At 33.5% G+C, this 26,100-nt stretch overlaps 2 protein-coding genes across 2 annotated transcripts; one reads left to right on the forward strand and one right to left on the reverse strand.

Moving 5' to 3' along the window:
• The first annotated feature begins 5,941 nt into the window (after nt 1-5,941).
• On the forward strand, nt 5,942-6,697 carry LOC127711879 (uncharacterized). The gene has a single exon (XM_052218042.1). The coding sequence runs from the start codon at nt 5,942-5,944 to the stop codon at nt 6,695-6,697; it is 756 nt and encodes a 251-aa protein (XP_052074002.1).
• Nucleotides 6,698-14,667: 7,970 nt separating this feature from the next.
• On the reverse strand, nt 14,668-25,644 carry LOC127711880 (fat-like cadherin-related tumor suppressor homolog). The gene is made up of 8 exons (XM_052218043.1): nt 25,491-25,644; nt 21,730-21,870; nt 20,896-21,018; nt 20,266-20,448; nt 18,331-18,518; nt 17,218-17,584; nt 16,190-16,545; nt 14,668-14,850 (listed from the first exon to the last, which is right to left on the reverse strand). The coding sequence occupies exons 1-8, from the start codon at nt 25,516-25,518 to the stop codon at nt 14,800-14,802; spliced, it is 1,437 nt and encodes a 478-aa protein (XP_052074003.1). The 5' UTR covers nt 25,519-25,644; the 3' UTR covers nt 14,668-14,799.
• Between the last annotated feature and the right edge of the window lie 456 nt (nt 25,645-26,100).

The raw sequence follows: 26,100 nt of genomic DNA on the forward strand, positions 1-26,100 counted from the left end.
ACTGATTGATTTATAGTTACATAGTTATACACATAGTCCATTCCACCTTGACTTAGTATTTCACATTGTAATTTATATTGTTTATTTTTGTACATTGTCATGTGTATGTTTATTGTTTGTGTATTGTAATTGACATTGTTCATTGTTATTTACATTGTCATATGTATGTTTGCTGTGTATATGTATTGTGAAATTGATTTGTTTGCGTACAATTGTCATTGATATTTGTTACATTTAACATTTGATAAAGTAGTTAAACTTTTCTAGAGACTAAATTTTGAATTAAAAGTTTAAACTTTAAAAGTTTAATTGAGATCAGTGAGCTTGAGTAGTACAATAAACACTTGATTATTTAACCTTCATACTTACCATCCTTACTTATCCACCATAGTACACCATACCTAGGAAAAGGCACTTATACTATATTTAACTTTGCTATTACTATTTCTTGGACTTAGTGTTTAGTGGAGAGATATTTAGGTTGGTTTAGGTTAGCTTGGTATAGTTTGTTGTTAGTTTAGTTGTATTTTGACTTGAGTAGATTGGAACAGTGATACAGTAGATTCATCTTGTGATTATCTTGTCCTAGTTGTATATATATAGTTGTCTGTTTATTATTTTGTGTATATTTAACTTGCATATTTATTTACATATTATTTTTTTTTCTTTGATTTGATATTATACTTGTCTGACATGGGTTTGTAGACGTACAAGCTTTGCAACCCATACACAAGTTAAGGTGTTTTGCATATAGTTGGTAAGTCATTGTGTTTACATATATATATTCCTTCTATTGATTTGTGTTATTCTCTTGAGTATTGTTTATATATATAGTGATTATCTTGAATTGCTTTTCATTTATTAATACATTAATTTTCTTTGTAGTTATTAATATCTTTATTTTTTTTATTTTCAGCTATTCATACTTTGATTTTTTTATTAGGAATTTCTGATTGTCATTGGTACATTTAGTGATTGATATTTAGCATTACACTATACTTTAAATTTTGTATTTCAGATAGTGTACACTAGTAAGCAGATTTGATTTTTGATTGGTATATTACCTGATTAATTTTTTGTTTTTCTCCAGCAGATTATATTTTCTTTGGTGATATTTGAGATTATTTAGTTGATATTTTGTATTCATATCTGATATACTATTTTTGTTTAGAGCCTTTACTGTGTGATTTTGATTGACTTATACTTTATTCAGTTTCAGAAATATATTTATTTACTTGTATTTTCTTTTGTATTTATTGTTTATTGCTATTTACATTTGACTTCTTTGGATTAATTTATACATTTTCTTTTCAGATAATTTGAATTTTGATTTTCATATTCTTTACTTAAGCACTTATTAGTGAATTTACTTAAGCACTTATCAGTGAAACTTATTTAGTCACTTCTTAGTGAAAATTATCTTAGTTTATTCTTCATTATTTACATTTTGGTTATTGCTTACTTTACTTATCATTTTCTTTTCAGAATATTTAGTTTATTATTATCACCTTTGAGTAAAACTTTATTTCATTTTCTCACTATTGAGTAAATTTTTGTTTTCCTATATCACTTTTGAGTGAAATTTTGTTTTCTTTATTCATTTTTTAGTGAAATTTTGTTTTCTTTATTCATTTTTTAGTGAATTTTTATTTATAAATCACTTATAAGTGAAACACATATCAACATGGCGGAACCAGAAGCAATTGCACCTGAAGATATTGCTCTGTTGAAATTATTGAAGAAAGAGGTGGGAGAACACCCAGAAGATATTAAAGAATGGATGATGAAATGTTTGGCTGCAAAAGGTGAGGAGGCTAAAGCTAAAGTGAAAGATGAACCATCCAAACATACCAAGTACACAGATCCACCCAGGATATCCAACTTCTCTGGAAACAACACCAAAGGTGAAACCAGCTATGAACTTTGGAGATATGAAGTTACTGGATTGATGGCTGATAAATTGTACGACCAAGAGAACATCAATTATGCTGTTAGACGATCACTGAAAGGAGATGCAGGAATGGTTGCCATGCACCTTGGAGCAAAAGCCAGCATACCAGATATCTTGCACAAGCTTGACAGTATATATGGAGATGTGGAGAAAAAGGAAGATTTACAAGCTCAATTCTACAGAGCCAGACAAGATGATACTGAGACAGTTTCTAAATGGAGTTGTAGATTGGAAAACATCATTGGTCGAGTAGTAGATAGAGGATTAGAACAACAAAAAGAAAGAAATGGCATGCTACATTCTATGCTATGGACTGGTTTGAAGACAAAATTAAAGGATATATCAGGCCACAAGTTTGACACCATAAAGGATTTTGATGAGCTCAGAGTTGTACTCAGACAGATAGAAACAGATCATGAGGAGAGGAAGTTATCAGCTCATAAGCCACAACCAACCAAGGCAACTGCAATTTCTGATACCACAATGCAGGAATCACAGATGAATGAATTTAGAGGATTGATTAATCAACTTACTACCAGGATGGATAGATGGGAAACAGATTTTAGAGGAAGAGGATCAGGTAGAGGTCGAGGTTATAGGAACAATAGAGGATATTTCAACAGAAACCAAGGACAGAACAACAGAGGAGGAGGATAAGGACAACAACAGGGATATCATGATTCATCTACACCACAAGCTACTTCAGATTATCAACACAAGGAAGAAAAGAAATGCTTTAGATGTGGATTACCAGGACACTATAAGATTGGTTGTACAGCAATACTAGATGGAAAGAAGAATTTAAACTACAAGAAGTCTATGGGTCAGGACCACCATTAGGCTTATGTGAGTCAACTACGACAGGTCCCACAACACAAGTACCACCAGGATTATTTGGAAGCCCTACAGAAACTGAGGTTATACTACATGGTAAAACAGTTAGAGTCTTCTTGACACTGGATCAACAGTTTCAACAGTCAGCCACACATATTACAACAACAACTTGATTGATTTGCCACTTCAACAGCTTAACACCTTATTAGACATAGAGTGTGCAGATGGACAGCAACTGTCATATGAAGGATATATAGAAACAGAACTTCAGCTACTACTTCAGACTGAAAAATATCCATGCATTATATTGGTTGTTCCAGATAGTAGCTACAACATCCACGTACCACTACTTATTGGCACCAACATCCTTCAACACATCATGAACTTATTACAACACCAACATGGCAACAGGTATTTACAGACATCTAAACTCAGCACTTCATGGTACCTTACCTTTAGAACTATCACACTAAGAGAAAAGGAACTTCAACGTCACAACAACACATTGGCTGTTATCAAGAATGCTATTGGCAAACCAGTTACCATCAATCCAAATTCAACGGTTCAGATACCCGGTTACATCGATAAAGAACTACCATATAGTACAACACCAGCTATGCTCCTCCCATCAACTTTACAACCCAACTGCAACGATCTTGAAGTAGAACCATCACTTATAGAATTCAAGTACAGAAGTAATGGACAGATAGACGTACAACTTGCCAATGTAACATCACGCACCATTATTATTCAACCAAGAGCAGTATTATGCGAAATACAACCAGTCTGTATTGAACACCAAACAGAAGATACTGAAGCAAAGATACCCATTATTGATCAAGTGGAAATCAACACCATTGACTTAACAGAAGAGCATTTGAAGATAGGGAAAGATTTTATAGAGTCATATGCAGACATCTTTGCTAAGAATGATCAAGACATCGGCAACACTTCAGTGAAACATCGAATATACTTTTTAGAGGAACACCCGTTTAAACAACGATACAGGCGTATACCACCAGCCATGTATGATGAAGTGAAGGCACATCTCAAACAGTTATTAGGTAACGGAACTATCAGACCATCACATAACCCTTATGCTTCGAATGTAGTTCTGGTAAGAAAGAAGAATGGCAAGCTGCGCCTATGTACAGAGTCTCGTCAACTTAACAGAATCACGAAAAAAGACAGCTATGTTTTGCCTAGGATAGAAGATCTCTTTGATGCTCTTGCAGGCAGTTCATACTTTACATGCGTTGATATGAAGAGCGGGTATCACCAAGTCGAGATCCTAGAGCAGCATAAAGAAAGAACCGCCTTCACAGTGGGTCCACTCGGGTTCTAAGAGTACAACAGAATGCCGTTTGGTTTGGCCAATTCGCCAGCAACCTACAAAAGAATGATTGAGGAATGTTTATCAGATTTGCACCTTAAGATCTGCTGCATTTTTATAGACGACGTCATCATCTTTGGCAGAACATATGAAGAACATTTGGACAATCTCCGCCTAGTATTTGACAGGATCCGAAAACACAACATGAAGCTTGCACCAGACAAGTGAAGTACGTCGGCCATGTTGTTTCAGCGGAAGGTGTAGAGGTTGACCCAGACAAGACAGATAAGGTTGTGAATTGGTCAAAGCCCACCAGTCCTGAAGATGTAAGACGATTTCTTGGATTCGTCGGATATTATCGTCGCTTCATTCGACACTTCAGCAAGATCAGTAAGCCACTTACAGAATTGATGCCGAATCCAATGAAGAAGAAAGTAAAGAAGCACGAACAGAAACCATAGCACTGGGGTCCAGACCAAGAAAAAGCGTTTGAAGCACTGAAGGAACGGCTTGTGTCAGCACCTATATGCCATTAGCAATCTTCCATACGAGCTACATACAGATGCATCAGGATTTGCACTTGGAGCTGTATTGTACCAGAAGCAGGGAGAGCATTTGAGGGTTGTCAGCTACGCCAGCAGAAGCTTATCTAAATCTGAGAAGAGATATCCACCACACAAGTTGGAATTCCTCGCTTTGAAGTGGGCTGTTTGTGAGAAGTTCAGGGATTACCTCTTAGGCAGCAACTTTACAGTCATGACAGACAACAACCCCATGACATATGTTTTGACCACAGCTAAACTCGATGCCACCGGTCACAGATGGTTGAACAGCCTTGCAGACTTCAACTTCAATATCTTGTACCGACCTGGAAAGAAAAATGGAGACGCAGATGGACTCAGCCGAATTCCAGATGCACAAAGTACAGAATCCGATAGTGGAGGAATCATATTGATAGAGTCCGTACAGGCTATCTGTAACTCACAGCTTCCGAACACATTCATCGAGAGTTTAGCTGTTAACCCAGATGTTGTGCAATCTGATGATGATGAAGATGAATACAAAGATGAAGATATCATCGATTGGAAACAAGCACAAGCCATGGATTCACAGATAGCGCCGTTTGTGAGATATGTTAGAGAAGGAAGGAAACCTACAACAGCAGATGTCGGATCATCACTACTCTTGCGACGGTTTCAACACCTTATTCTCAAAGATGGCGTTTTATACAGAGACGTGGTGATTAATGATGACAGGAAATCACAGCTGGTATTACCATCTGCCCATATAAAGATCGTCCTTGAGGCACTGCATGATGATATGGGCCATCCAGGCAAGGATAGAACACTATCACTACTGCGTGACAGATTCTACTGGCCAGGAATGGACAAGGCAGTTGATGATTGGATAGGACAGTGCAGTAGATGGTTAAAAAAGGAACACCAGCTAGCAGTCAAGTTGCACCCTTGGTCAGCATTACTACTAAATTTCCACTAGAGCTAGTTTGCATTGATTTCCTGAAACTTGAGCGTTCTAAAGGAGGATACGAAGATGTACTTATTATCATAGACCACTTTACTAGATACGCCCAGGCTATACCAACGCGGAATCAAACAGCTAGAACTACTGCCCAAGCACTCTTTGACAACTACATCGTTCACTATGGAATTCCGCTACGTATCCACTCTGACAGAGGAGCGAATTCTGAAAGCAAAGTGATCAAAGAGTTATGTACCTTGACTGGGATGAAGAAATCCAGAACAACGCCGTACCATCCTATGAGAAATGGTATGCCAGAGAGGTTTAATCGCACCTTGATGGGGATGCTTGGTACATTAGACCGACAGCAGAAGTCTAATTGTAAAGCTTACGTTGCACCCATGGTTCACCCCTACAACTGCACTCGTCACGAGTCAACAGGAGTTGCACCGTATTTCCTCATGTTTGGACGACAGCCACGTCTTCCGATTGATTTAGCTTTTGGACTTCACAAAGACACCAAGATGCCAGCCACAAAGTACATCCAAGGTCTTCGTGATAGACTTGCCTGTGCCTACCAACTGGCAACAGAAGCATCCAAGAAAGCACAAGCAACTCAGAAGGAAGCATACGATCTTCGAGTCAGAGGAGCCTCTATACAGAAGGGTGACCGTGTGTTGGTGAAGATCGTATACTTCGATGGCAGACACAAGTTGGCTGAAAAATGGAAAGATGTACCATACGATTTATTGGATCAGCCAAATCAAGACATTCCTGTATTTACCGTCATCCGTGAAGATGGAGAGGGAAAAATAAAGAAATTCCATAGAAATCTACTTCTTCCAGTTGGCTACATCAGAGACCAGGAACCAGTAGAGTTACAAACTACCAAACAGAGACCAACTCCACGCCCACGTGCTAGTAAACAACAGAAAATACCAGTGGTTCAGGCAACCAAGGAGGATTCAGCTGATGACACAGCATCAACTATTTCAGAGGACTGCGAGGTTGGATTTGTGTTGACAGTGGACAGCGAATCATCTCTTGCTGAAGACTCCAATGCCAACATAGATATCATTGATGAGGATACCGGTCTGTGACGTAGAATTATCGATGACGCGCACACATGTAAAACACAGGTGACATCAGCTGATTTGATCTGTGACAAAATACTACGTTGGGCGCCAAACATGTAATCTTGTTTCTGGGCAATAAACACACAAGAAACAATCTAAAGGGTTACGGATTCTTTATTTCGTAGTTGATACTATAATCCAAAATAAATACCCTGTAATAACAATACATTATATTAATGGATGTAATATAATTAAGTAACTATATAAAAGCTTTAAAACATTATGTTAACAATTATGAACAAGGAAACTGTTTACTTTTCCAAGCATTTCAATAATAAAAGAATACTAGTATATAATTTCATTAAGTCAAAAATAGTGATCTCCAATTCTATTGTCTCATAAACACATCTAAATACCAAATCTAATCATAATGTCGGTGCATTAGTAACACATTATAACAGTAATGCAATGAACTGTTAAATACCAAATTTAAATAAGCATATTTAAAAAAACATATACATGCAAAGCAAGAACATACGTGCAAACAAAGCATAAATCACTTTCTAAAGCAGACAATACAATAAGCATAACGCACATAGATTCAACATAACATAACCTACCTCACAGGTATTTGTGAAGGCTTGAAATACAATATTCAAATCACATCAGGTTGATGCCAATATGGTGCATCATCAATATGGTAGATACCTGCAGTACAAATATTAAATTCATAACTAACCTTTTCTGCATATCAAAATGAGATAGTTAATATCCTAATGAATTTATGACTTTATTTAATATCTGAAATTATTATAAAACATTCATTCTATAAGATTCAATAGTTTAATCCCATTTACTGAAATTTAGCTGTTTTATGTAATTTACCGTATTTAACCATAAAAGCACAATTATTAAAGAGATTTAAAGTTCTTTTAAGTTTTCTATAATTACACTTACATATCACATCTACACATCATTCAAACATGCATTTCTTCATAACATTCATAAATCATGCATACATATAATTATAAGTATAGATAATTAATATATATTAGTATAAGAAGAATAACTGACCTTAGAAATATGAAAACCAAACTCCAAACAGAATATAATCAGAATTTACTGAACACAGAAAATGGTGTCCATCACACAAAGTGACCATATAGAAATGTAAAACTTCCCGCTAAAGAATTGAAAATTAATCAATACAAATAAAACCCAATTGAAACACCTGATAAAAGTCACACCTGAGCGAATCTGAAATTTACACTCTGTATGAATTTACTATGCAATAATATAATACTACAGTATTAATTATAATATCTTCTGAAATAATAAAGTTAGATGATTAAAAATATAGAAATAATCAAACTTAAATATAAAATACAAATATCCTAAAATACCACTTTACCACAAGACAATAACCTGAGTTTAAGTGTATGAATCTCTTTCAAACTGTACCACAAGGTTCCATACTACAAAATGAAGTTTGGGATTGATTTTTGAGGTTATTGTCTGAACTGTTTAGGAACTAGGGACCAAAAAGGGACTAAAACAAGAATTTTTCTTGTTTCATGACAATCGATTGTGTATGGATCTCTATGAAATTGTACAGCGAGGTTCAATACCAAAAAAGAGGGATCAATTTTGGGGGTTATGGACTTAGCTATTAAGGAATTAGGAGCCAAAAACAGTACTTTTCTATTACTCTACAAATTGCTTATTTCTTCACCAATTTTAATGGGGTTTAATTCAAAGTCTTGAACTGTTGGGGTCCTTTAATATGCTAAATCTAACCGTGTAAATAGATTGTTGATTTTGGGCCCCGTTGGGATCGAATTTGAGGTCCAAAGGGTCCAAAATTAATCTTTGAAAATGAAATATTTGGGTTCTTTGATATGCCGTTTAATCGTGTATTTATTTTTTTTTTATTTTGACCCCCGTTTTGAAAAAGGTCTACATTATGGTTCAAAGGGTCATAATTAAACATTGTTTGATTTCATCAAAAATTTAATTATTCTGGTTCTTTGATATACCGAATATAACCGTGTATTTAGATTTTTTTATTTTGGGCCTGGTTTTCAAATTGGTTCACGTTTTGAAAAAGGTCCTCATTAATGTCAAAAAGGTTCAAATTAAACTTTATTTAATTTCAACAAAAAATGAATTCTTGTGGTTTTTTGATATGCTGAATCTAACCATATATCTACATTTCGGATATTGGACCATTTAAAAGGTAAATGTCCAATTTCAACTTTTTAATATCTTAGAACACATTCGTTCTGTGTCAGAAACCTATGATGTTTCAAGTATTTAATCATAACAAAATGCAGAGCTGTATCAAGCCTGAATGGTGTCCATATTTGCCCCAGCTGTTCATAGTTCGACCCTCATCCTACACTCCCCCAACAGTAAAAAAATAGTTTTGACTCGAAAGACATAATTTATTTACGCCTCGCTCAACTCGCCTCAATTGTTTAAACCTAAATCCTAAGTTTCAGCATGTTCTTCCAGCAGAATATTTTTCATCTGAAGGTAATTTTGAATGAAGGTGGGGTAAATATCAATGAAACCATAACCGACATATCCAAATTAATTTCCCTGAAGTCTCAAACAACTTCCACACTTGAGGTTCTAGATCCACTACTGACGCCTTATTTTAAACTTATAATAGCAATAGAAAATTAATGCAGTTTTTTTGTAATTACGAATAAAGGTATTGAAGAAAAGTGTGTGTTTGTGGTGGTTGTTGGGTGTGTGTGTGTGTGTGAAATGTTTATGTCTATGGAAAGGGTGGTCTTAGATTTAATTTCCTTCTTCAAGGTGGGAACTTACCCATGTTTCCTCCTACGTCCACGTCCACCATCCCAATGAAAGATAATGATCCTTAGAAGTTGATTGATAATTTCAGTCACGTTTAATTATTTATATTTTAATCTGTTCTTGTCTATACCATTTTGCAAGGAAAGGTTTCTCTATAAATATGTTATCAAGATGATAGGCAATAAAACAACAAAACTGATAATAGCACAACTTGCCCAAATGAGACCTTTACTATAGAGCATATTCAGACTATTCTCATTGCACTATTCTTTTTGTTTAATCTATTGTAGTTCTAAAGATAAACACGAAACATTAAAAGCTGCCGCCGCAAACTAAATCTTCCCGACCTGAACCTTAATCGGAAAAAAAATTATTCAAGGGTTCACAATTTTAGAATGCTTGGAGGGACAAATATTTACAAAACATTATTTTTTACTTGAACAAATGTGTTAAAATTTAAAATAAGATACTTGGGTCCATATCCAAAATCGATATGAAAGGTAGGGCTAACTATTTGGACATTGCTCTAGATTGTGCATTGCTCACCATTAGAACTGTTTCTACTCAAAAACTATTATTTAAATAAATTTGGAGGATAAAGAAAGAAAGTTCATGTAGGTATAGATCTTGACATTTTGCACAAATTTTTAATGAAAAAGTTGTTTAATAATACTATTTCCCGTGGTTTTTCAATGGAAACTATGTGCCACTGTGACCAGTATCAGCAACCTATCAATAGTAAATGGTAATCGTTGAAAGGGGCTACTGAACTGTCAAATTCAAAGATTAACTCTGGTGGTATTATTTTTTACCAATCGGGAACTAAATAAAGGTCTTTTGTAAAAGACTTTCAATACATTATTCTTGCAAAGATTTATTGCAATTGGCTGTGTAGTTTCAATAAGAAGGTGAAAATATGAAAGTTTACAGACAACGTATGCTTAAATAATCAATCCTCAATCTTTAATAATTCTGGAGCCTTGTTGGTCTTGAGATGTAAAGGACACATAATCTACAGCGCTGGACATTATATATACAGCGCTTGACTTTAAAACTTTCGCGATTGATTTTACTTCTGCAGCGCTTCATTTAAAAAAAAACTACTCGCTATCTGTATGAGACTAACAGGCCTTAGTAAACAATAAATTAATGCAGGTTTGTTTATGTTCATTTAGACACCAATCGGATTAAAATACAGATATTGTGTATCCAACCTTTGCTTACAAGGATACGAAAACACTTCATTCTATTTTCTGTTTTAAAGATCGTTTGGGATTCTCTGGTTTTGTCGGATTGATACACACCTTCAAAAAATTAAAGGCTGAAATTTCATTTGCTGATGTAATAATTACCAGAAAAGAAAGTAAAATGGAGTGGTGTCAGATCCTTGTAACCAAAGCTTGGACACAGGAACTGTATCTTAATCAAATTGGATTCATCATTTGAGGGCAGGATCATGTTTATTTCCTTGAGCTCAGGACAAACGTATTTTTCGACTTTGATTAAAAATAAACTTTTTATTTCAATAACATGGTTAATTTTTTCAATTTCATTATTGGTTTATTTTTTCCCTAAATGTCCCCCGCGTAAATCGTTGCTGGGGACATGAAAATACCAGGCGTCCGTCCGGTCTTGTTAGCGCTCTCACAGGTACAATTCTTGCCAGATTTATATAAAACTTATACAATAAGTTAATATCAGAAATATCTCGAACAAGTTTTATAATGGTGGCCGATCGACTTTTTAAAAAAGAGTTATGCCCGTTGGAAATATTAAATGTATGGAAAATGGCCTCGTTAGTGCTCTCACGGGTACAATTCTTGCCTGATTTTTATAAAACTTGTACTATAAGTTAATATCAGCAATATCTCGGACAAGTTCTATAACGGTGGCCGATCGACTTTTTTAAAAGAGTTATGACCCTTGGAAATATTTAATTTATGAAAAATGACCTCGTTAGCGCTTACATGGGTACAATTCTTGCCAGATTTTTATAAAACTTATTCTATAGGTTAATATCAGCAATATCTCGGACAAGTTCTATAATGGTGGCCGATCGACTTTTTTCTTGGAAATATAAAATATGTGCAACGCGGGGGACATTGAAAATCTGTTCTTTTATTTTCATAGAAACAAACTATTTTTTCGCTTCCTTTTTTCAAGAAATTTGGAATCAAACATTTATAGAAAAACAAGCCCCCATTAAAAAAAAAGATCAATTGTCGATACCTTAGCCATGTTTCCTTGAGTCTGGAGGTGTATATATATGAGCGGCTTCCAACGAAACCTTTTATATAGCGGGTTACTGTCTAGTTGAAGCACCGCCTCGGTGGTTTCTTGGTAACGTATACACCTCGAGTGCGGGAGGTCATTGGTTCGAACCCGGCCAGGTCAAACCAAAGACTTTAAAATTGGTATTTGCTGCTTCCCAGCTAAGCAGGCGGCAGTAACCCCTTCACGTCCCCGTCGGTACTCTGGTACCGATGGGCTAAGTTTTCGGGCAATTAGTTTGCGCTAAGTCTTGAATCTTTGACATTTTCTTTTACGTAAAACAGTGGTTGAGGGCTCAAATTAATACACAACTTTGGGATTCATTGTGCCTCAAACTTCTATCAAGTACTGTTTGATATCAAATGCCTCTTACTGACAAGATTTTCTCCCGTGAAAATCTTTTTTTTTTAAAATAATTTGAACACAGTATTTCCATAGAGTATGGGAAAGTATACTATTGATTTCGGGGGCAATATGACTTTTTTTATTGACTGTGCCATATATTTTGGAAGGATACTATTAAAATTATGATTAAAACTTGTACAGAAGTTAAATAAGTGATCCAAAGTGTACCAACGTAATCATAACTTGAAATGCACTCAAAATCTGTGGTCATTTTTTGTCAAATGTATTGAAAAAGAGACAAAATCCCCCAAAAATTTAATGATTTTTTTTTTTGGCAAAGTTGAAAAAGATTTAACAAAACATTATTTTAAAGTTGTAATTTTCAATTTCCAAAAACAGTTAAACTTACATTCTGTTGATGTGAATGAGCTTTTGATTTTGCCATTTGATAAGGGACTTTCCGATTTGAATTTTCCTTGGAGTTCGGTATTTTTGTTATTTTACTTTTTACATTGAATTTAAAATTAAGTTTTAATTTTACACACGAAAAAAGAATACCATTATTTGTCCGTTTATATATAGATATAAGAATATGTGGTATGATTGCCAATGAGACAACTCTCCATCCAAGTCAAAATTTATAAAAGTAAACCATTATAGGTCAAAGTACGGTCTTCAATACGGAGCCTTGGCTCACACCGAACAGTAAGCTATAAAGGGCCCCAAAGTTACTAGTGTAAAACCATTCAAACGGGAAAACCAACGGTCTAATCTATATAAAAAACGAGAAACGAGAAACAAACGACAACATCAGATTCCTGACTCATGACAAGTGCAAACAATTGCAGCGGGTTTAAACGTATTAATGGTACCAAACCTTCACCCTTATCTGAAACAATAGTGTAACATCACAACATAGAAAGACACACTGTAAAATATCAATTGAAATTGTTTAACTCAATCAAAAGACATATTAACACCAGTGAACATACACTGAACAAATAAATTTGATCTATGATACAATGTAAATACAAAATAAATAAACTAAGGAAGAATAATTAAAGTAACATGTTATACCGCTGTGAAATGTTAAACAATTTATGAAAAACAATATGCTTGAACAAAAATATCAGCCATTTGCAATGAAAGAACCTTAGTGAGCGCGCTCACATACCCCACGTCCCCACATTGTCATTGGAGAAATAAAATAAGTGTAAGAAAAAAAACTTGTATGAGAAAAAAAAATTGAATCATAATTTCCTGTCAATATGCACATCTACATAGTATATCCTTATTATCTACACAGTTTCATGAAATTCTGTTGTGTGGTTTGATACGAGTTGCGATGACAAAAGGTTGCAGTAGTACATTAAAGTAAATAAGTTGAAAGGGGCGTAACTCCTAGAAAAAGAATTGAATCGTAATTTCCTGTTGATATGCACGCACAACTACATAGTATGTCCTTATTATCCTAAAAGGTTTCGTGAAATTCTGTTGTGTGGTTTGAGAGGAGTTGCGATGACAAGAAACAGGACTGACGGACTGACGGACGGACGGACGGACGGACGGACGGGTCAAAAACATTATACCCTCCGCAACTCGTTGCGTGGGGTATAATTACTTTAAACACAGGTAAATGAAAATAATTTTGTTGTTAGGTATACATATACCTGGACTTGTGATATATTTATTGTCATAGATGTGCTAACATCAAGTTTTACAGAAGTTTGTATCACAGTTTGAAACCTGATCAGCTTAGTAGAAAAGTTAATGAATATATTTGTTATCAAATGAATCAGAATTGCAGTTTTCGAATTATTTCCAAATTTGAATTTTTGTTGACAGGCGGATGCTTACTTGAATTATTTCACATCACATTTAGTTTTTATATACTCGGATTCTTTAGCAGATAACTTTTAACATGAAACTAGCTCATCGCAAAATACCCTTTTCTTATAAAACAAGAGAACAATTTCTCCCGTCTAAGATACCTATGGATTATAATAATATGTACATATCTCTATTCTAAAATAGATGTTCCAGACTTTATACTATATGTGTATATTAAGAGGTTCCTTGATAATCTGAAAAATCACTAAACTATCGTTTTCTCTCAACTTTAGATATCAATGTAAACAAAAATAATTTTGATGTTTTTTATGAAGTGAAAAACGAGACAACATGTCAATAATCAATAGGCTGTTATCCTGTACAAGTGACTAATAGACAAAATCTTTTATTGCATGCATACATGTATAATATTCATTTAAACACTTAATATTTTTAGATACTCTTAATATTTCTTGTGTATTACCTGTGAGTTATTTCAGAATCGTGTAAAGGCAAGAATGGGGTAATATATTTTTGCTTTGCTTATTGGTAGAGCACAATACCGTGTGACAATTTAGTATTCATCTTTATGACAAGTGGTATTTGGGATTATGAAAATGAAGAAAATATTACACAACGTGTCACAGATTACATTTATAATTTAACAATACCTTCCCATTGAGGTGCAATAGTTATCAATATAACTGATATACAATAGACGAAAACACTCAAAGTATTTTTAATGAACGCCTCTTTCCGTCTTACTAAAACATAGAGTATTCATGAATACATATTGTTCATTCAATATTTTATAATGATGTCATTGGTAATAAAACATAGATATTGTCTTTGTTCATTTAATATTTTATAATGATCTCATTGGTCTTTTCCGTTTCGTCTTGCTTATGCTACAAAAGAGAAATACTAGACATATTTTAGGTAATCACTGGGTTTCCTTATAACAATTATATTTACAATGGTAAGTTAATATCCAAACAGTTTTAAATGACACCACACAGCGGGACATCCTTGCAAACTTGACCTTTAAAATGCCGTGTGAAAAAAAAATCTGTGTCTGCTAGCCCTGCATTAATTTATCATTAATCGAAATTGTTGTCAGTGTAAAACAAGACCTGCTCTCATAATACAACTTCGGCTTTGAATATATAAAACGTGTTGTTTTCAGTTTTTTCATGAATGACTATGAATAGAAATTCCAAATTGAATGTCTTTGCAAGTATTATGATGCAACAATAAAAGTTTTATATCTGTTGATATACAATCAGCATATTCTACATTAATTTATATATCTCATGCATGTTTAAACGAAGTATTATAAATCTTTCAAATAACCTCGTTCAGATGTTCAGTCTTTCGGATACCAGTATCTATATTTTTCTATTTTGTCTCACATATTAGCATTAAGGCTTCAAACTTCTTACATTTATTGCAAAACAGCAAATAAACTACCAAAATAGTCTCATTTTGATATCTTTCATAAATGTTTCGATATGAGCAACAGCTTTACCAACAAAGCTACAAAATGTATTTTACAAAGATGTTAATGTTTTAAATATCTTTTTGGGTAAATTTGTTGGAAATAACTTAAAATTAAAGACAAGATATCAAAATGAGGATATACTTAGTAATCAAAGGTACCAGGATTATAATTTAATACGCCAGACGCGCGTTTCGTCTACATAAGACTCATCAGTGACGCTCAGATCAAAATAGATACTGCCAGATTATTTGACCCAAAAACTATGGATGAAGTTGCAATTTAGGTCCAATACGTAGATTTGGACATCTTACCGACGTTATAGTGACATCACAAGTAACATGTCTGAATTAAATTGTCCAGATCATATTAATTTAATTTGTTCATTTATGAATAAAATTAACATAATTTTGAAAGGTTTGAAAAAGTTTCAATTTCAGGGGCTAAAAAATGGCTCTTATCATACCTTCTCTTTAATCGTATGACAACAAACAGTTTTATCACGGATGAGCATATGATAAGCCTGTCAGATTATTCTAATGAAATTAACGAAGGAAAGATAAAAAAAGTAAACAAAAACAAATAGTAAAGTAATACAATCAAAAAGTATGTTTGAAATCATTGCCAGATTCTATTCCATGTGGTTAAACATTTTCAGAGTTATCACATAAAGCTAATTTGACTTATTGACAGAAATGTTTATGGTCATACGGAGACTATGAAGTGGATATAGAAAACGTATTACTTACTTTTTTCAAATTTGTACAGTTAGTTGTGTATATTGTGTTTGTAACAACACAGACGGTGACGAAAAGCACAAACATTAAAGGAACAAACCAAGCCATATTTGGAGAATATCGGAAGAATGTTAAGTACTGTATATCATTTCCTTGGGGAACACGAGTTACATAACTTGTTGGAAATACAATATCAACCAACGTTGAAGCCTGTCTGCTTCCAATATCCACAGCATAAATCGTTAGATTTAAAACGGAGCCTTCGGTATACTGAGTCAAACTTTTGCTGACAAATATCGAACCATTTTCGTCTACACGAAATAAACCATAGTTGAAGTCTGTAAGCGCAATATGGTAAAAGATATTTCCTGAAATTAAATAAACAATGCATTACATTAATTCATTTATTGGTGCATGCCAAACAACAAATATGTCATGCCAAACTAGGACTTTAATTTGCAGTGAGAGTGGCATTTTTCAAACAGGACAATTATCGACAGCTCCAGGGTTTTCAGGCTAAAACACTGAGGGTTTTTTACCCCAGGCATGCTGCCTTACTCGTGTTTCAGAATTTTCAGTTCTTAATCCACTTCAACTTCAACTTCGTTTTGATTTTGCTTTCAAACTGGTTTTATGGAGTGCCACTGATGAGTCTTAAGTAGACTAATCGGGAGATAAGGCAAGACAGCGCTAGCTCTATGTGTGAGCTATTTGAAATAACAACAAGAACTGTATGATTGTTAACTGACACATACAGTGCAGTTAATATAGAAATAAGAAGGTGTAAAGTGCAATGTACTTTTTAGACTAATGACAAATTAAAAATGCATGCCTGTATGTAACATTGCAATACGACTGAAATACTAAGCTCGGATAAACAGAACGCGAGATCGTTTTGAAATAGAAAACTTTGTTTTTTTTTTTATCAGTTGATATATAAAGATGAGAAAATGTTTAGTTAAACAAGACAAATACACACAGGAAAAGAAGAATTTAACCCAAAACATATTCATATTACGTCTGGTAATCATCAAACTTACCATAACTTCCAATGTCATTATCAATTGCTTGTACCTGTCCGACAAATGACCCAACACTTGAAGTAACTGGTATATAGAACGTGTATCTACTATAGGTAAATACTGGTGCATTGTCATTGTCATTCGATATAGTTATATTAATGTAGGCCATATCTGTATATTCATTATCACTGATAGAAACATTACAGTTCACCTGAGATGCTGTACCGACCATGTCCAGATCATAGTCTGCTGAATACGACAGGAGACCTGTGGAAGAATCAATATCAAATCGGCCTGTGTCAACACCACAGTCAAGGGAAAATTTTACAGCGTCACCATCTTCTTCTGTATACTGATAAAACGGACCATAAAGAGCGGTACCATCCTAATTAAACAAACAGAACTTTAACATTTTTTAAAAGTTATCGCCTTTGTAAAACCTGCTATTAATATCATAAATGGGAGTAACATAGTAAAACAAAAACAGTTCTAGCTGTACAATTATGCTTCCTAGCGACAATTTACCTACCTATAGGTTCAAACATTTTTTGTATTCCATTGCTTTAAAAATAATCAAACATGGTGTTAAAAAATCATAAGGTCGAATATTTATAAAAGGAATGATAGTTAGGCGCTTGCAGATTAAGGCAAAACCGAGACAAAAGAAAAAAAAAAGAAACTCGAGACAGACGTACAATTAATACATCGGAAAAAAAATTGGAACGTGTTTCTGGGTAAAACCCCGAAATATAAATTGATAAAACGTTATTTTAAGCCAATTTAAAACATAGTCTTACATTTCATTCGGTGTATGACAGGAATCATTAAACGACGTTAAAATTCATTCCCCAATTCCACCATTTTTTAAATCTTTTTTTCAAGAATCTGATTGAATAATGAAGGTTTTATAAAGCATATTGGAAGCTTATTATAAAATTGTTGCATCACTATTTTAAACTATAAACATTAAAAGGAGACACATCTTACCAATTGACAGTCATGCCAATTAATGGACCTTTCACCATTATGGTTCTGAAATGCCTTGCAGGATCTGGTACGATATTTGAAATACAAATTTTGAATAAAATTAAAACAAGCTTGCGCTGGTCGTTGGTTTAATTATTAACTTACAGTGTTTTCTGAAGGTGTAAGTGAGTAATTCGTCTTTGTAAACACTGGAGGCTCGTTGACGTTCTGTATATTCAAAGTTATGTTGGTAGTATCTTCCAACAACGAATCGGAACCACTAATTATCAACAAAAATGACTTGAATGAAATCGTCTCGTAATCAATGTCATATACAGATCTTATTAATCCGGCTGAAATATAATAAATAACATTTACCATACAGCTAATCCACTTCAACAGAAGCATTAATAGAGAGGAGCTGTTTATCGGAAAGGACAAAACAATAGCCAAATAGTTATCAAAGGTACCAGGATTATAATTGTATACGCCAGACGCGCGTTTCGTCTACATAAGACTCATCAGTGACCTCAGATCAAGATAATTATAAAGCCAAACAAGTACAAAGTTGAAGAGCATTGAGGATCCAAAATTCCAAAAAGTTGTGCCAAATACAGTCACCCTTAATTGATTTCATTTTACTAATTCTGTTACCACAACAACAAGTTGAACAAAAACAATTTCAAATAAAATAAATATCAGGTGATTTGTCAAGCTGCTCTATGATATATTAGTTTGATTGTCACATTTGTAAGAATATTGAATCTAAAGAAATGTACATTGACATTTTTTTTTAAGTAGTGCCAATTTAGTCAGAATTTATTTCTAAAAAGGCTATTCTATGAAGGTTTTAAAATCTTACTAAAATACACAGCTTTATATAACCAATTATATACTTTGATTTTTAAAAACAATGCTTTGAACATGTGACCACATTACAAATACCTAAAGGTAGCCCAAAACTGAATTTTGTGTATTTTCAGTTAAAAAGAATAATCAGGTAATTCATAATAAAACCAATAATTCGAATACCGGTATTGAAAGTAAAGCTATGTATTGCACTTTAGATACAAATTGTTTTTAAGATTTATCTTGTCTGTCGATGCAAGCTTTTACCGAAGCGTGTAAGATTTGCATTCTAGGACTAGGAGAAGGGCTAAATAGCATCTTGATTTTATGGATATATTTAAAATTAAAATGAAAAGCTTTTAAATACAATATATAATATATATACTCTTTGATATTGAAGTTCTATTGGATTTCCACTGAAGGTCAAACAAATACATATTTTGAAACAACATATAATTTATGTGTGGTACAATACTTTATGTTCATGCCAGAACGGAATTTGTTTCCACAAAATTAACAAATTGCAGATGTTTAGAAGCAATAGTATTCTTCAAAAAGGTTGATAACATCGACGAGGCTTAACACGATAAAAGTACAGTTCGAGATATAAATTTTGTTCGGAGGCAGTCATTTTCATATAAAGATGGATGTTTCGTCCCCGATTGTACCAACAGCCTAGTAGTTAGCACTTCTGTCCTGACATGAAATATCATAGATGGGACAATTATTTTTAAAAATCCACTGTCAACCTGGTAAAACACATGAAACACTACGATTTTTAAAACTAGGTTTTATCAACTTTTGATAGTACAATCGGCGGAGAGGATGAATTTTCCTCCCTTTCATTTATAGGAACAATCTTTTCATTTGTAGGGAAAATCTTAAGCAATTCATGCTAACGATGAATGACATGAGCAACACGACGGGTGCTACATGGGAAGCAGGATCTGCTTACCCTTCCGGAAACATTAGATCAGCCCCAGTTTTTGGTAGGTTTCGTGTTGCTCAGTCTTTGTGTTTTGTGTACTGTTGTTTGTCTGTTGGTCTTTTTTTCTTTTTTTGCCATGGCGTTATCAGTTTGTTTTTAATTTATGAGTTTGAATGTCCCTTTGGTACCCTTCGCCTTTCTTTTTCAGAAAATGAAGTCACAGTATGTTGAATAACACAGATATTGATCCCTTGAGGATATAATATAACATACCAATTGTATTCATGAATTGGAAAAATAAAAATCATAGAATACTATCTTACTTGATTTATCAACATTAAAATAAACAGCGCCCTCTGGTGGAGAATATATGACAGAAAACGTGTGATTGTCCAACAAGTCTTCATCTGTAATTGTCGGTTGAAATATGGACGATCCAGAATGTATACCTTCGAAGACAGTTATTATCTGCGATGGAGCTTGGAATGAAGGAGGAAAATTAATATCTACAAATAGAAGAAACAAGTCCTGAGACCAAATATGATACAATTGTAAGCCAGAACGCTATCCAACGAAGATCATGCAAAAGTATTTGATAGCAAATTAGACAAAATAGCAAACAAAAATAAATCGTACAAAATCGTAGAATTTGTGTTGTCAAATTGAAAGCAAAAATATTCATTTCTTTTAAATAATTTTATTCATTTTTGACAAGTAGATCTTGATTGTTTCAGTAACAAACTTTAAAAAAAGTACCGGAATGTATTTCTATTATAACGAATACTTGAATTATATTTCATTATTGAATTTAAATGAAAATCACATATAAGCAGAAAAGCGCTGCGGATGAACGAAATTTATAAAGTGATTAATTCATCAACTACGTGTTATTAATTTAGTACAAAGAATTATACGTTTTATCTCTCATATTATTGAACAATTTAATAACTTACCTGTAATACGAACTGTTAATGATCGAGCAGCAACCATATTTCGTCCATCTGATACACTTATGTACAAATCATATCCTGCTACAAGTTCAGTATTTATAGAGCGTGTAAGAGATATCTCACCAGCTGAAATATCAGTCATAGAATCATAAGAATGTAATAAAAGGAGCAGACCATAAATACACATAATACAAAATACTTCGATTTAACAATGAATGCATATGGAAGAAAAGTATTTAAGACAAATTACGATGACAGTTTGTATCAATCAACAAGTTTGTTCAGTTTAATGTCGAGTTCGAAAATCAACACAAATCCTGTATGTAATCTGCCTAAAAATGAAAATATCACTTAATATTTCCAAATTAACCTTGCGAATGGCATCCACTGGAAATCGTTGCAATTGTTCCGTCACTGCAATACATATTTTGATAAGCAATGCTAGATACGTATAGCGTTTTGCCAATCTTTTCGGTATTATATTCGGAGTGTTTCATTATATTATTGGAGAAACACGTTCTGCCACTCTGTCTCCTTAATTGTGATGTTCATCGACAATAGCTCATAGTTGTAATCTATAAGTTAGTTATAAAGTTTAATTATAATCACGAGGCGACAAAAGCAGTTTTCAACTTAAAGATCGTCGCAGTTGTCTTGGAAAAATCAAGGTAGTTAGAAATAGTTCAATTTGCACATATTCTACATTTTAACATCTCGAGTGAATGAAGTATTAAAACAAATTAGTGTGGTATAATCGATATGTATTTGCATATAGACATAGGGACTACAACAATTATAAATAGTAGTTGGGCGAAACCACATACATATATTACTTACTATTTTGATCGATTGTAAAAGGCGTATTTGTAGTGTTAGATGACCAAGAATATTGTACATTATCACTCTCTGGATCCACACTTTGTACAGTATAAATGATCTGACCAGCAGCTGATGTCTGTGACGAAACAGTAGTTTTATCTATAGTCATACAAAAACATCATCAAATGAAGATGCATACTCGTAGATAAATAAAAGAAGATGTTGGTAAAACGTCCATAAGACAGCAACCAAACAATACCAAAATGAAAAAAACACTTTTGTTTGAATATTATTATATTATTTTAAGAAGTCTTTTTGTGTTCTACCGAATATCAAGTATATCTCTTCGTCTCAATTAATTCAACTAAAATAATTCAGTGTGTTTTTGTGTTCGTTTCTAATTTGTATATAGGATTAACGAAGGCATAGTTTACTTCATATCTGATTGATGTTATGCTTATTTTCTACATTGGGTCTTCACAGATATATGACTTCTAGACTGTGGTATCTAGTCAAATGCGTTTTGCTAAAATATACTTTTTCACTCATTTGGTCTTTTGAAAAATGTTGTTTGTGCTGTATTTAGACCCCTCTACCAAGAAATTTGTTTTGCATGCACACGTAAAAATGCGGTTTTTATCCAACACAATCAAAGGTATGAACGTTGATTTCAATTTAGAATTGTTTATATTTTTTCGTTTGGGCTTGTATTATATTTGTCTTCGGGTTAATATGATCCGTTCATCCTATTTTGACTCTTCAAATTTCAATTGAACGTTGTTTTCAATTTAGACTTCTACATAAATATATATATATATATGTATATAAACAAGGCATATATAATACAAGCCCAAACGAAAAAATATAAACAATTCTAAATTGAAAACAACGTTCAAACCTATAATTGCGTTGGATAAAAACCGCAATTTTTATACGTGTGCATGCCAAACAAATTTCTTGGTAGAGGGGTTTAAATACAGCACAAACAACATTGTCCAAAAGACCAAAAAAGAGAAAAAGTATATTTTAACAAAACGCATTTGACTAGCAGGTCGAACAACGGATGTTCTTAAACCCTGCTGACTGCCATGGCGATTGCCAAATAAACAGATCACCAGATCTAACAAAATGGATCTTTATTATTAATTTAATACCAAACAGAAAACAATAAACTTGCGGAAAAGATGGTATACCGCAAACATGAGGTGCAAAAATTTGTACACCATATCCGGATTTCGACAATTAATGTCTCTTCAGGGATGTTAGGAATCGAAACGGTATTTAGAAGGCCATATAATTTATCTCAATCTAGGATTGACTCTTGAATTTTGAAGAGTCGAAATAGGATGAACGGATTATTTAAACCCGAAGACAAATATAATACAAGCCCAAACGAAAAAATATAAACAAGTCTAAATTGAAAACAACGTTCAAACCTATGATTGCGTTGGATAAAAATCGCAATTTTTATACGTGTGCATGCAAAACAAGTTTCTTAGTAGAGGGGTTTAAATACAGCACAAAAAACATTTTCTAAAAGACCAAAAGAGTGAAAAAGTATATTTTAACAAAACGCATTTGACTAGCAGGTCGAACAACGGATGTTCTTAAACCCTGCTGACTGCCATTGGCGATTGCCAAATAAACGGATCACAGATTTAACAAAATGGATCTTTATTAATTTAATACCAAACAGAAAACAATAAAATTGCAGAAAAGATGGTATATCGCAAACATGAGGTGCAAAAATGTGTACTGCTTCATACCTGATCTTTTCCTCAATATTGACACAGATGGACGACTTCACACGAAAATCTATGATAAACGAGACGATTTCAACTTCCCAATTATCAATTTCCCATTTCTCAGCAGTAACATACCCTCTGCCCCTTCGTATGGTGTTTACATATCTCAATTGATACGTTATTCTCGTGCTTGTTCACACTATACGGACTTCATATACAGGAGTGTGCTCCTTGCGCAGAAACTGCTCCAACAAAGTTATGAGGAGGACAGATTAAAAATGACACTCCGTAAATTTTACGGACACCATCACCAATTGGTTGATCCATACGATGTGTCTTTGTCAAAACTAACTATGGACATTTTTACCACGTGTTAGATTGTGGTTTGTCATTACGTCGTCTGATCTTCTAATTACCGAACGTGACTTATTCCCGATTGTGACTGTTTTGCTGAGTGTGAAACCGCATTGCTATAAGACGTGTCACGGTACCTTTCTATCCCAAATTCATGTATTTAATTTTGATGTTATATTTGTTGTTCTCGTCGGATTTTGTCAAATGTCTAAACGTATTTTCTGTTATATTCGTGTGTTATGGTATAGATAATTAATCACCCCCTTCATTTATTAGATTTTAGTTTGGTTCAAAGAAATTTATACGATATATTTGGTTTACAGTTTGATTCAGAAGAAACACCGACATAGCTAGATAATACAATTAATTATCTAATTACTACCACAATTTGATATTAATAAGTATTGTAATTTTCATTGTTATTAATAAATGTAATGGCAGTATTACAAATCTAATCTTGAATCAATCCTAATCCTATCTTATTTTTGGGAAATATTTTTACAAATTCATATGTGACGTCACTTTGTGTGTTTTTTTAGAATTTCAAATGTGACGTCACTTTGTGCGTTGAGGCTTTAGCTAACTCGGCTGTGTATTTTTATATGTTGGATTAAGTTGTTTTATGTAATGTATCCGTTTTTATTCTGTAGTTAGTCCCCACTTTGGTTTTATCATGTATATCTATCATATAGTCATTTTATAAAATTTACTGTTTGCAAAATTATAAATTATTCTAAATAATAAGGATGTTCTTGTCCAAGGCAGAAAATCCTGGCCGTGTTAGGCGCAACTTTTTGGAAGTTTTGGTCCTCGGTGCTCTTCAGCTTTGTACTTGTTTTGATTTCAAACTTTTTTTATCTGAGCGTCACTGGTTGGTCTTGTGTGGACGAGACGCACGTCTGGCGTATTGAATTTTAAGCCTAGTACCTTCTGCTAGCTATTATTCGTGTGTTTTTTTTGTCCTATATGTTCTCCCATTTATTTGTATTGTGGTCCTGTCATGTGATGTTGTCGTTTTGGTGTTGTGTTTGACGTTGCCATAAAAGCGGGAGGTTTGGCATGCCACAAAACAAGGTTCAACGCACCATTTTTTTCTTAAAATGTCCTGTACCAAGTCAGGAAAATGGCCATTGTTATATTATAGTTCGTTTCTGTGTGTGTTACATTTTAATGTTGTGTTTTTGTTGTGTCGTTGTTCTCCTCTTATATTTGATGCGTTTCCCTCAGTTTTAGTTTGTAACCCGGATTTGTTTTTATCTCTATGGATTTATGAGTTTCGAACAGAGGTATACTATTGTTGCCTTTATTTATGTACACCATATCCGGATTTAGACAATTAATGTCTCTTCAGTGATGTTAGGAATCGAAACGGTATTAGGAAGGCCATATAATTTGGATATGTATATGTATACAAAAGATTTTAGTGCCAACTGCATATATCAATACAAAATTAACATTCCATGTCCTCATATTGAAAATGTATATGATTAGAAAACCAAAGTCTGTATACACTCCGATATTTTGCTCAATATATGATGTATGGCTGTTAAACAGTTAGATAAAATTCATACTGTCCTAAGGACATTAAGAATTATTTTCTTACATAATTATTTGGTTATTTGAATTGTTGACCGATAACTGGACACCGAATGTTCAAACTAATGACTACAATACAGTTACCTTGAAGATTAGAGAAGTATGGAGGCATGTTTCGAAGAATGTAAACGTAAAACTCTCCCGAATCACTTCTTCGCTGGTCAGCACACTCTATGTTTAACGTATATTGTCTTTGAGTGTCGTAAACAAATCCTTGATTACCTAGGACCCATATCTCAGTTTCTGTAAATAAAAATTTTAATTGTTTAAAAATGACATAAACTTATTATCTAAAAAATTTTTATAAATCGAAGGTATAAAACTCACAAAAGATATTATGTCTATAATAAGAACACTTGACGTGCACTTCGTCTACATAAAACTCATCAGTGGCGCTCAAATCAATACAGTTGGAAGACAAATCGATAATGATATTGTAGTTGTGTTTTGTTAACATGGTTTGTCTTTTCAACGTCTTTTGCTTTTTTGTCATGATGTTATCAATTTCTCATCACTTTATGGGTCTTGAATGTCCCCTTTGTATATTCCGCCTCCTTTGTTGTATCGCAAAAAAGAAGTCACAAAAACATTGTTCCAAATTTAGCAAGAAAATTCTTTGCCTGGGGTAGTGTTTCGAACGATTTGTTTTGTTTTTTTTAACACTAAATTCACAAAACAAATTATAAATAATTGT

Source organism: Mytilus californianus, unplaced genomic scaffold (assembly GCF_021869535.1).
Source record: "Mytilus californianus isolate M0D057914Y unplaced genomic scaffold, xbMytCali1.0.p SCAF_8, whole genome shotgun sequence".
NCBI lineage: Eukaryota > Metazoa > Mollusca > Bivalvia > Mytilida > Mytilidae > Mytilus > Mytilus californianus.

Excerpts from the sequence above, each read along its gene's own strand:
- LOC127711879 (XM_052218042.1), top strand. The coding sequence starts at position 5,942 with ATGCTTGGTACATTAGACCGACAGCAGAAGTCTAATTGTAAAGCTTAC.
- LOC127711880 (XM_052218043.1), bottom strand. The coding sequence starts at position 25,518 with ATGCCTCCATACTTCTCTAATCTTCAAG. Across the intron at positions 21,019-21,729 it reads TTTTACAATCGATCAAAATA|CTGGTGAGATATCTCTTACA; the intron begins GTAAGTAATATA and ends CTGATATTTCAG. Across the intron at positions 20,449-20,895 it reads ATTAACAGTTCGTATTACAG|ATATTAATTTTCCTCCTTCA; the intron begins GTAAGTTATTAA and ends TTCTATTTGTAG.